At 40.9% G+C, this 12,667-nt stretch overlaps 1 protein-coding gene across 3 annotated transcripts in view; it reads left to right on the top strand.

The window, feature by feature from the left end:
* The window catches only part of LOC149450170 (zinc finger matrin-type protein 1-like), a 69,095-nt gene extending 56,679 nt beyond the window's left edge, over nt 1–12,416 (top strand). For all 3 annotated transcript variants that reach the window (XM_089692322.1, XM_089692321.1, XM_089692323.1), the window contains 3 exons: nt 2,018–2,284; nt 6,689–6,782; nt 11,320–12,416. In XM_089692322.1, coding sequence (XP_089548448.1) covers nt 2,018–2,284; nt 6,689–6,782; nt 11,320–12,031 — 1,073 coding nt within the window. In that variant the 3' untranslated portion in view covers nt 12,032–12,416. The remainder of the gene's footprint in view (nt 1–2,017; nt 2,285–6,688; nt 6,783–11,319) is intronic.
* The last annotated feature ends 251 nt before the right edge of the window (nt 12,417–12,667 follow it).

Raw genomic sequence — 12,667 nt, 5'->3', positions numbered from 1 at the left:
CAAAGTGTGGGAGAGCTACCAGATTTAGGTCTGGCCACTGACCTGCAGGACAACAGAATATAGATATAGCTGTGCTCAGATCGCAGTAGCTTGTACATGCATATAATCTATCAGGTGCCAGACCTAAACCTAGTAGCTCTTCCCCACTTTGTGTCTGTTTGCCCCATTTTGGCATTGTCTCCACAGTAGCATTTGAGTTGGCAGCGCAGGACTGGCCAGGAGGGATTACTTTGACGCAATTGGCCAGCTAAAATGTGTATTGCAATATGTGTGAAGAAAAGATCCCTTTATTGCAAAGTTTGCTAAAAAGCGTATATAGCAGTGTGCAGAGGGTTTATCCAGAATTTTTCGTGGGAGGAATAGGGCCCCACCTTTGATGATAGTGTGAGGAATAGTTGCAACATCATAGGAATCAGTGGGTGGAATAGTTGCCCCATCATTGATGTCAGTAGGAGGAATGGTGCCGCATCTTTGGTGTCAGTAAGAGGAATGGTGCCCCATCAGTGATGTCAGTAGGAGGAATGGTGCCCCATCATTGGTGTCAGTAGGAGGAATGGTGCCCCATCATTGATGTCAGTAAGAGCAATGGTGCCCCATCATTGGTGTCAGTGGGAGGAATGGTGCCCCATCATTGGTGTCAGTGGGAGGAATGGTGCCCCATCATTGGTGTCAGTGGGAGGAATGGTGCCCCATCATTGGTGTCAGTGGGAGGAATGGTGCACCATCATTGGTGTCAGTGGGAGGAATGGTGCTCCATCATTGGTGTCAGTGGGAGGAATGGTGCTCCATCATTGGTGTCAGTGGGAGGAATGGTGCCCCATCATTGGTGTCAGTGGGAGGAATGGTGCCCCATCATTGGTGTCAGTGGGAGGAATGGTGCCCCATCATTGGTGTCAGTGGGAGGAATGGTGCCCCATCATTGGTGTCAGTGGGAGGAATGGTGCTCCATCATTGGTGTCAGTGGGAGGAATGGTGCACCATCATTGGTGTCAGTGGGAGGAATGGTGCCCCATCATTGGTGTCAGTGGGAGCAATGGTGCACCATCATTGGTGTCAGTGGGAGGAATGGTGCCCCATCATTGGTGTCAGTGGGAGGAATGGTGCCCCATCATTGGTGTCAGTGGGAGGAATGGTGCTCCATCATTGGTGTCAGTGGGAGGAATGGTGCCCCATCATTGGTGTCAGTGCAGAAACTATTGCCGTATTGCTGGTGTCAGTGGGAGGAATAGTGCCTTGTTTCAGTGGCAGAAATGGTCCCCCATCGGCCAGATAAGGCACACAAAAGGGCTCTGTTTGGAGACCACTGATCTAAAACATGAATAAGTCAGATGGAAGCTTTATACATTTATCTTCTGCCTCCTACTTACATGGCAATGTTCAGGACTGCGGATTGACTGCATCCTGGGAGAAGATTGCATTCTCTCCCATACCCAGAAAAACAGAGTATTTATTTAGAGCTCCATTGGAGTGATGAGGAAGCAAGACAAATATAAGGGGGGGGGAATCTTCCTATAGGACCTGAATGGGCAAAGTGACATATTCTTTTTAAGATAATGTACAGCGCTGAGCGAACTATTGGCACTTTATAAATACTGTATAATAATAATAATTCAATGGTTAGTTAGCCTTTATATCTAATGTTGACACCTTTTCCACAATACTATTTATTTATTGTGAGATTGTATTGATGCCATTTCTGAGTTTATATTCGGAGGTCTGCACACCTGTGCTTATTACAGTTTAACTGTTGGATTGTTAATTTAGTATTTTTAAAAGTATACCAAGAAGAAAAAGATGTAGGGGGTTTGCCAGATGGTACTTGGGTGCAGCAAATACTGATAGTATTTTACAGTAGAGAAAATGTTTGGAAAAAACTTCTGGCCCCTTGTTAGTAATCTTTTGTTGAGTCTCCGCTCTCCTGACTTGTTTCAGTAACCTCAATTATGTGTACATCTCACAGTCTGTAGTGCCAGTTGCTTTTCAGCTGTTTACTTCGCCTTTCTCTGCACTATTCCAGCTGTTCCACCTGTCAATGAGCAAGATGATGTCACGTCCCCTCCGTCAGAGAAATCCAACCAGCAGGAAGCGAGCTCCGAGCCATCCCCTGCTGATACTGAGATTGATCTCAGTGACCCTAACAAGTACTGCAAGCTCTGCTGTGCCTCTTTCAACAACCCATCGGTGGCTCTGCAGCATTACAATGGCAAGAAACATGCTCGCAATGAGTTACGACGGAAAATGATGGAGGAGATGGAAGATACGGGGCTCTCAGTGGACTCAGGGGGTAAGATTAGAAAAGTATACACGACCTTCAAAGTTCTACATAAACACCTATTATTTGGGTTTAATAAAACACACAGCCAAATGAACCCACCATCTGCAGAGGGAATCTTTGCCATAACCTACTTGCACATTAGTGAGGACTCACCTTTTACCCTCCTCCACTCCTAACAGTTCTCTGCTGTCCCTTGCCGTTTTGTTCGCTCCTGTCAACATTTTCTCTGGCAAGTCTTTTCCGTCTGCCATCTTCCTGCTCTGGCTTTTCAGCGGTCACTGATGATGTAACTTCTGTGCATGCGCAATGAAGTTTCATTGTCACAGAACCTGGCTCCATTCATATTTTGCAGATGCAGGGGTTGTACATTGCACTGTACAAGAGAGTGCACACAAACATAACATTTGCTAGGAGAAGAGATTTTTTTTTTTGAAGAACACACTTTTTCTTTTTTTTTTTCCCAATTCGCTTTAATGCACTTAAAGCCTCAGGGAGGGCAAATGGCCTAGCATTTCTTAGGACTTTAATGTAGGACCTTTAGACCTCCATGGACCTTTCAGTGTAGTATTGAAATTTTATTGGGGCTGGTTAATTAGGTGGCGTTGATGTGACTACCACTATAGTAACTAGGGAGCCCAAGTTGTGCAAGGCTGCATGGGGGTCTCTGTATTGATATTTAAAGGATATAGCCAAGAGGTTGTTTCATGTGGTGTCCCATTTTTGTCATGTGGGAGAGATTTTGATTTTTCCACAGCATAGAGGCTTTTGATTTTGGAGCTAATTTTGCAGAGTCCCTCCTTGTATAGTGCCACAACTTTGGGTGGGATAGATTGTTGTATTTTTATCTCCCAGGCTTCTTAGAGGTGCGTGGGTATGTGCACCCCCCAATTTTAAGTACATGTGCATGCCATATTAAGGGAGACTTAAATTCATAAGATACAGCAGCTATTAGGTTAAGTAATCTTTTGTTAGTTTGCTTTGAGATTAAAGACCAGTCAGTTAATTCACAGGTTGTGTCTATGAATATAGTGTTGGACAGGCCAATTGGGATTCAAGATTTGCTTCCAACATCTCAGATCAGTCAGTAGTCAATACATGTATCTATGGCGATAAGCTAGTAAATTGACTTTATCTGTAAAAAAAATATTAGTTAGAATGTTATTGTGGTATATTGTTTTTACTTCTGTATTCCTTTATTCAGACCAGACTTGGGCAAATTGCAGCTGGCCCTTTGGCTGTCCCTATCCGACCCTCGATGGCTCCATTGTCAACATGCCTCTCTGAACCTGTCAGCTTTCTCACTGAGGAAGCTGACAGGCTCAGAGGCATGCTGAAAGATATCCATGTGGAGATGTGCAAGAACTGGAAGGAGAGAGCCCAGGGAACTGGTTAGTACAGCGGGGAGGCTCAGTTCTGGCGGCAGAATGTTCCCTAGGAGACATCTTCCCGCCACTCTGCTACTCAGCCAAGTTCTTCTTATGTTAGCGTCTGCATACTGCAAACCCCAGGAGCCATGCACCAGATCTTCACTGCAGGTCAGGATCTGCAGAAATCCCTGCAGTATGGATCTGCAGAAATCCCCGCAGTATGGATCTGCAGAAATCCCCGCAGTATGGATCTGCAGAAATCCCCGCAGTATGGATCTGCAGAAATCCCCGCAGTATGGATCTGCAGAAATCCCCGCAGTATGGATCTGCAGAAATCCCCGCAGTATGGATCTGCAGAAATCCCCGCAGTATGGATCTGCAGAAATCCCCGCAGTATGAATCTGCAGAAATCTCGCAGTATGAATCTGCAGAAATCTCGCAGTATGAATCTGCAGAAATCTCGCAGTATGAATCTGCAGAAATCTCGCAGTATGAATCTGCAGAAATCCCCGCAGTGTGGATCTGCAGAAATCCCAGCAGTATGAATCTGCAGAAATCCCCGCAGTATGGATCTGCAGAAATCCCCGCAGTATGGATCTGCAGAAATCCCCGCAGTATGGATCTGCAGAAATCCCCGCAGTATGGATCTGCAGAAATCCCCGCAGTATGGATCTGCAGAAATCCCCGCAGTATGGATCTGCAGAAATCCCCGCAGTATGGATCTGCAGAAATCCCCGCAGTATGGATCTGCAGAAATCCCCGCAGTATGGATCTGCAGAAATCCCCGCAGTATGGATCTGCAGAAATCCCCGCAGTATGGATCTGCAGAAATCCCCGCAGTATGGATCTGCAGAAATCCCCGCAGTATGGATCTGCAGAAATCCCAGCAGTATGGATCTGCAGAAATCCCAGCAGTATGGATCTGCAGAAATCCCAGCAGTATGGATCTGCAGAAATCCCAGCAGTATGGATCTGCAGAAATCCCAGCAGTATGGATCTGCAGAAATCCCAGCAGTATGGATCTGCAGAAATCCCAGCAGTATGGATCTGCAGAAATCCCAGCAGTATGGATCTGCAGAAATCCCAGCAGTATGGATCTGCAGAAATCCCAGCAGTATGGATCTGCAGAAATCCCAGCAGTATGGATCTGCAGAAATCCCAGCAGTATGGATCTGCAGAAATCCCAGCAGTATGGATCTGCAGAAATCCCAGCAGTATGGATCTGCAGAAATCCCAGCAGTATGGATCTGCAGAAATCCCAGCAGTATGGATCTGCAGAAATCCCAGCAGTATGGATCTGCAGAAATCCCAGCAGTATGGATCTGCAGAAATCCCAGCAGTATGGATCTGCAGAAATCCCAGCAGTATGGATCTGCAGAAATCCCAGCAGTATGGATCTGCAGAAATCCCAGCAGTATGGATCTGCAGAAATCCCAGCAGTATGGATCTGCAGAAATCCCAGCAGTATGGATCTGCAGAAATCCCAGCAGTATGGATCTGCAGAAATCCCAGCAGTATGGATCTGCAGAAATCTCGCAGTATGAATCTGCAGAAATCCCCGCAGTATGAATCTGCAGAAATCCCCGCAGTATGGATCTGCAGCTCTCTCCTTCCAGTCACGGTACTTTCCAGAGGGCATATGGCAGGCACTGAATAAAAAATGCAGCGCTCTAACATAATACATATAAATATAAAAGTGAATGTGTTTATGTAAACCTACATGTGCAAACATCACATACTAAAACTAGCATATTAGGCAGCCAGGCTGTGTACAGTCCCACCAAGAAATATTGATAGAAGAATGCGCTGGATAGCGCCCCAGTGAGTGTATGAATTGCGTCTGATTATGGTGTGTAGGTGATAAAGTTCAAAATTCAGATTGGTAAAAATCCGTGCTCCAAGTGAGTGTGGAAATGAGAATATATTGCACTAACCAGATAGCGCAATAAAATGTGCCTTTTGAGTAACTCAGACCACTCCTGGTGATCATCATCCTAGGGTAACCACGAGGAACATCCGGCATATGTCTGCACGTCAGCTGATCCTCCACTGCTACTCTCTGGACTCCAGGGAAACTCCACTCCAAAAGTGTGTGTACCAAATAAAAGCACTTAAGAAATCCACCTTGAAAGCTCAGAATAAATGAGCCAGGAAGACAAAGTGCTAATATAGTGCAGTAATTTTATTAATAATTGAGTAATAAAAGAGAGATCACTCACATCTGGAATACAGGAATGCTGATAGTATACATGGATCAAAATCCAGCTTTAAAGATGGCCGCTAGCCTTCCTCATGGCTCATGTAGTGTCTGGCTTGGCTCCTCCCTAATGCATTTCGTGCACTTGCACGTTTTCAAAGGGACCATGCCATAGCCAGGATCTCGTATTTATATGATGCTCCGCGCATACTGGATTTTTATATAAAAAAAATATATATATAAAATATATAAAAATCCAGTATACACCGTAGTTTGCTATAACTTTCATACAGACCAATCAATATACACTTATTGGGACTTTTTGTTTTGTCAGGCATGTAACAATACATTTTGGCCCAAAATTATGAAGACATTTGATTTTTGTAGCAGAAATTAAAAAATATTGTTTTTTTTGTTTGTTTTTTTTCATTTATTGTGCATAAAAAGGAAAATAAAACAGCAGTGATCAAATACCACCAAACGAAAGCTCTATTTGTGTAAAAAAAAATTATACAAGCTTCGTTTGGGTACAGCGTTGCATGAACGCACAATTAGCAGTTAAAGTAGCACAGTGCTGAATAGCAAAAATGACCTGGTCTTCCAGAGCTCAAGTGGTTAAATATGTATTTTTTTTGGAGTAAATGATTAATACCTGTTGATAATGCCAGTTTCTGCTCTCTTTGAGGCCTCCTTTAAAGTTGAACTTAAGGAATATTAAAAAAAACTCACCCTGTGGTAGGGCTTCCCCTCTCTGCAAGAGTTAATTGATTGTTTTAGCTTAGAGTAGCATTAAAAAACAGCTTTACCTACCTTTTATCTCTTGCTTACATTTTTTTTTTCCTCAAACAGGAGATGGGATGTACGTGTGTCCAATCTGCAGCATTACCCTCACCTCCATAGAGATGTACCAATCCCATATGCAAGGAAACAAGCATCAAATCAAGTAAGTATATAGTGCTGGTCAAATGTATTCAACATGCAAGGTGCTTATCCCAAAATTGCAGAGCCATAAAAAAACATACAGACGAGGAAAAGAGATTTTTTTAGCACCAAAACTAGATAAGAAAAAAAGTCGTATATAAAAAATAGAAATTTATTGAACATAATACATCAATACAAACGATATGGACATGATACATGAAACAATTTTTTGTGTGTAAATGGCGATGATTAGGCTACATATTACCAAAGAGGAAAACCCCAACACGTTTCAGTTCATTGGATTTATATTTTGAATCTTCAGGTGGGAAAAAGGTGAAAAGCCGTGTACAATATTCTAAAAAAAAAATGAAATATAACAAAAAAAAAAGCAAAAAGCACCACAACAAACCATATTAAAAGTGACTCACATCGCCATTCATTTATATATATATATGAGATAGATAGATAGATAGATTGAGATATATATATATATATTTTCCCTCCCCGGGTCACAGCAATTTCTTTTGACATTGGATGATCAATGACATTTTGAGTTCACTTTGCCAAGTATCAAATGCTTACATAAGTGAACACATTGTCATTCAAATTTTTTTTAGATAACCTGTAAAAGAGTTGCCATTGGGCTAATTAGTACATAAAAGCAACATAATCTTAACATTGCATTACCAGTTTACTAAAACTGTTTTTTCACCCTGTGTGTCCCCAATTTGGCAACGAAAGGGGAATAATGCTCTCTTAAACCGCATTTGAGTTTTACCATTCCATTGTGTTACATGAAAGTCAAACTAATGTGAAATAATTCTAATCCGCAATTTTTGCTAATTATTATTTGGGCTAAATATATAGCGGATGCACAAATTATATAACTGATACACTTGGAAGAAATGACAGGAAAAAGCAAAATTGCTACCATACTAAACCCCTATCTCTCCATTAAAAAAAAAAAAATAAGATATGTAATATGTTAGTGTAGACTACAAAACCTTAAAGATTTTTTTGAGGTCCAGAGATTGAAATGGTTGAAAAAAATGCCTTTTAATATGGAGGATAATTTACACATGTACAATTTCCAAGATGTTACAGCTTGGTAGCTCACTGGAATATGGGGAAGGGTCAGTGTGGTCTTGATGGCTGAAATTGAAACATTTCTATGAGTTTCAATACATGTTGTTCAACTTATTCACTATAAACCGATACTGATAGAGACCCCCATCCTTCTATCCCAAATGCAAACTGGACAAGGGCAGTAGTCAACAGAGGACCTTGCAGCCCCCGCAAGTTCAGCTTTGCCAGTTTAAAACAAAATAAGTACTTGGATATAGCCCGAAATGACTCCTGATTTTACTAGAATGGCAGAGTTAGCCAGCAGGTGGCATGTCAGCCTTGAATTTGGCTTTTTACTTTCAGATTCTGTTTTTCACATTTTCACTGCTACTGTTTTGTTCTCATTTGGGGTAATTTTGCATTAGGGTAGGTTCACGCTTTGTGGATGCAGGACTGCATGTAAATTGCACCTGTTCCCGCACCCACAACCAAACCACACTGCTCTTTTGCAGACATGTGTTACTTCCATTCATTCTTAATGGCACTGCCACGCTTCTGAAGACTCAGTGTGTTCTTGGTTGTGAGAAATCGCATGGTACAAAAGCACCATGCAATTTTTTTTTCCCTGTGCCTGCATTTTAAAGGTATAGGAACCCCTTTTCCTGCATGAAATGCAGACACAGCAGCCCATTAAAATGAATAGGTGTCATGCCCATACAATTGTGGCTTGCCAAGCCACTTAGGTGTGAACCTAGTCTTAGTCTTTCTCAAATAGCTAAATGTCTAATGTATAATTAATTTATAGAGTAGATATGTTATAAACGTATTTGTCATTACAATAAATATGTTGGTGTATGTGAGGGCAAAAAAAAAAAATCCAGAATACATTTCTGCAATACATGTACAATTCCCTATCTTTTGTCTTTCAAAAATATTATTATTATTATTATACAGGATTTATATAGCGCCAACAGTAAAATACTGAAGTATTTGTAGCCCTGTCCTTGTCCTTCTTCCCTGCTGGACTACAGAACACCTGCCCGTAGGCATCAGCTTTTGCTGATCTTCTTTGTTGGTCTAGAAGGCCTGTAGCAAAGTAAAAGCTGCTCCACCTCCATGTCTCCATTAGGGCTACAGAAAATCTCTGCTGCTCAGCCAGGCCCCTGTCGGCCTACAGCATATAAGAAAAAACTGAAAAAGGCTGGCACCCAGTAATTACATTAGCGTGATTGTCTGGAGCTGTTGATTTGCTTTGGAATAAAAGTACATAGGACAGCTGGATGCTAACCTTTTTCATTTGCTTCCTAAGACACCTGTGCCAAATTGGTTTCACAAAATCATGAGCTTACTGCCCAAGTTTATGATTTTAAAAGTCCTAAACATTGAATTTTTTAATAAAATCCTGATTTTATACTAGACAGGGACAACTTTTTACATTTTGTATGAATTACTAAACTAAATTAACCAATTCAAGTCTGGACACTTTTACCCCCTTCCTGTCCAGGCCAATTTTCAGCTTTCAGTGCTATCACACTTTGAATGACAATTGGGCGGTTATGCAACACTATACCCATAAGAATTTTTTTGAGACAGATAAAGCTTTATTTTGGCGGTATTTATTCAGCACTGGGATTTTTATTTTTTTTGCTATGTAATTTTGAAAAAAGTGTTTTTGCAAATAAATATTTCATCATAAATCATGGCCAAAATTTATTCCGTTATCTTTTTAGTAAAAAACAAAAATAACCCAAATTAGTTGATAACCAAAAATTATATTTTTTAAACTTTTTTTTTTTTTTTACATTTTTATTTTATTTTTTTATATTATTATTTGTTTTTTTTAATGTTTTTTTTACATACTGTCACCCTAGCAGTGGTGACACTGTACAACTTGTGGGGGGTGATGAAGATTTTTTTTTTATTACACTGATTGCTTTTACACCCATAAAGGCTGTAAAAGCAATAATTTCTCCTTCTCTCTGGCTGCATTCTTGCAGCCATTGAGAACTACTGTGTGAGCTATGATTGGTCACAGCTTGTCACATGGTACAAGGCTGTAGCAATAGCCTTGTACCATGTGACCTCTGTGATCATTCACAGATTTCACACGTAGTAAGCAATGATGTCAGAAGTGACATCTTGCTTACTACTCTGCATGTGATCACCGATTAGCCAATCAGTGATCACATGATCGGGACCTCGCAGAGAGGTCCTGTATGACGATCGGTGTTCCGCTGTGTCCTCCGGACACAGCAGGCACCGGACTGCGGTGCTGCGCGCTCCCAGGGAGCGTGCACAAGCAGGGGGAGGGGAGGCTGTTTATAAATGGCCACCCAACCCTGCACTGCCACCGTCCGGCCATTTATATACAATGGCCGGACGGGAGGTGGTTAATAAAAAAAGAACAATGTGATTGGTTTATAAAGTTCTAATATTTTACTCAAAACTCCTAATATATGCTTTCCTAGAGTGAACCACCATACTAGTAATTGCTTCTTTTATAGGTAAACGTATGCAAATACTGGAAATCAGGACATTTTAATATTTGAATAGCCGAAAGCTTATTCTTCCTTATTGTCCTTTTTGTATGGAAAAAATCTTTATCTTATTTCTGAACATCTGTATTGTATTAGTATTTCATCTTTGCATAGTAAAGGTGTATGCAAGCAATTTGTAATACTAGCTATGAATAATATGCAGATGGTGCTATGAGTTCTGAATTGTTTTTGAAGGTGTAGGCTACAGGGATGTCAGCCATTACTACTTTGTGGGTTAAAAAGCATGTGCTTAGCAGGTGTCAAGACGAATTTCCACATTTCCACATAGAATGCTCCCTGGGTAGAATACTTTTCTCCAGGAACCCAAGGCTTCATCATAGAGGATACAGTATTGTATGGATGATAAAAAAAAAAATCATTGTTTAAACCATCTATTTTCAACCAGGGTGACTTCTGGAATCTTCAGGTGTGCATTGGCAAAATGCTTGAAAATTATCCCAAATAGTGTCAACAAGCTAGTGAGAGGATCGAGCCTACCTTTGTATTATTGTATTACACAAAGGCACAGGATTTTTTTTATTTTTTGCAGCATTGGAAACATGGGCACTGTGCTGGTCAACCATTGGCATCCTAACAACCAATGACTACATGGGTTAATAAGGAGGACATTGTGTGCCTGCGCAGCATCCTTGATTGCCCCTCTCTGTCAGTACTGGGGTCACGTTAGCAGAGAGAAAAAGAAATTGAGGGAGAAGAGAAATGCTAGAGTACTAGTCAGGTGGAGGAATAAATCTCTGTTAAGTGGCCCACGTGTGTGGATGCTGCTGCAATATGTCATACTGTTAGTTTAGCCTTTACATTTTAGAATGTAGTGTCATCGAGATTTGTGCATCATTCTGAAGGGTGCCTTTGTCTGAAAAAGGGTTGAGAAACACTGGTTTAAGCAATGCTAAGATGATTGTTAAAATAAAAATGTTGTTCTTGTATTTTTCTCAGGGAAAATATAGTGGCCCATTTAATGAAGACAACAAAGAAGAGCTATGACTCTTTTGAGAATGAATTAGAAGATTATATAAAAGTCCAAAAGGCTCGAGGCTTGGCACCAAAAACTCAGTTTAGACCAGAAAAAGATCAGCAAGACAGTGCTGAGGAAACAGAACCGGCACCAATTCATCCAAACCCCAGTCCTGCTGCTTACAAATACTTTGGTCATAAGACCCGGCCATATTCATCTTATAATTCCCATCATGCAAGTGATCCTAGAATGGCTACCTGGGAGCTGGCTTACTGGCCACCAAAGCCCTCAAGGATGACCGTGAAAACAGCCCCACCCAGAAAACATCCTCCCCCCAGCCCTGACTCCAGTGAATACTCTTCTTCAGAAGATAGCAGTGACTCCCACAAAAAGGAGAAACGCCATAAAGGGGAACACAGAAGCAAAGAGCGGAAACACCACAGCAAATCAAAGCGAGAAAATGGGAGCAGCGAGCGAAAGAAGCGAAAAATCGAGGAAACGGACTCAGGCAAAGAAGACAGCGAAAAAGAAAAGAAAACAGAGTCTTCTGGAGACAAACCCAAACAAAAAAAAGAAAAGAAAGATAAGTTGCCTACTGATAAAGAGAGTAAAAAACACAAAAAGTCCAAAAAAGTGGAGGACCAACGAACAGAGGAGGAGATGTTATGGGACGAATCCATCTTGGGTTTCTAACACCTCTAGAGTAATCAATATATAAAAAAATATATATGTTAAATATCCTTCAGAGAATCATAGGTTAAGGACCTTGGGAGTGGATGACTTTATTACACAATCGATCGCTTCTCTGAATATGAATAAGGTCAGCAAGAGAAAGTAGTCCACCATCAGGTAGACTGTATATGGCAGGTTTTTGTCTCGCCTAGAATGCCGTCTAATTTATTTAAATTTTTTTTAACTTTTTTTTTTTTCTTATCAAATTGGTTGTTTTCCTTTTACACTTTATACTTAAGTTAGGCTCCAAAGTCTCTCAGCTGCTATACAGAGGATTTATAAATTTGTGATGTTCTTATGAGTAAGTTAGCAACTTTTTCTATCAGTAAAAATGAGCCATCTAGAAGTTGTTGTCTTTTTATTGTGTTTCTTTTTATTGTTTGGTGTGAACCCTCATTCTGCTACTTTTGAAGGCTATATCTTTTAAAGGTCCTCTTTTATCCTAGTCATACTATAGCTGATAGTAGTTAGTCACATTAAACTGTACTTGTTCTGTAAAGTTGAAGATATTTTTCTACTCATGTGAACAGCATCCCCCGCTCTAATTAGTGTGGGGAATATACCCCAGCATTAATATCTACACAGGCAAGCAAGTCA

Source organism: Staurois parvus, unplaced genomic scaffold, assembly GCF_062004578.1.
Source record: "Staurois parvus isolate SC_StPar_1 unplaced genomic scaffold, SC_StPar_1.0 ptg000581l, whole genome shotgun sequence".
NCBI classification, from domain to species: domain Eukaryota; kingdom Metazoa; phylum Chordata; class Amphibia; order Anura; family Ranidae; genus Staurois; species Staurois parvus.
The sequence above is the reverse complement of the archived record's forward strand: the minus strand, read 5'-3'. Positions and strand labels throughout refer to the sequence as shown.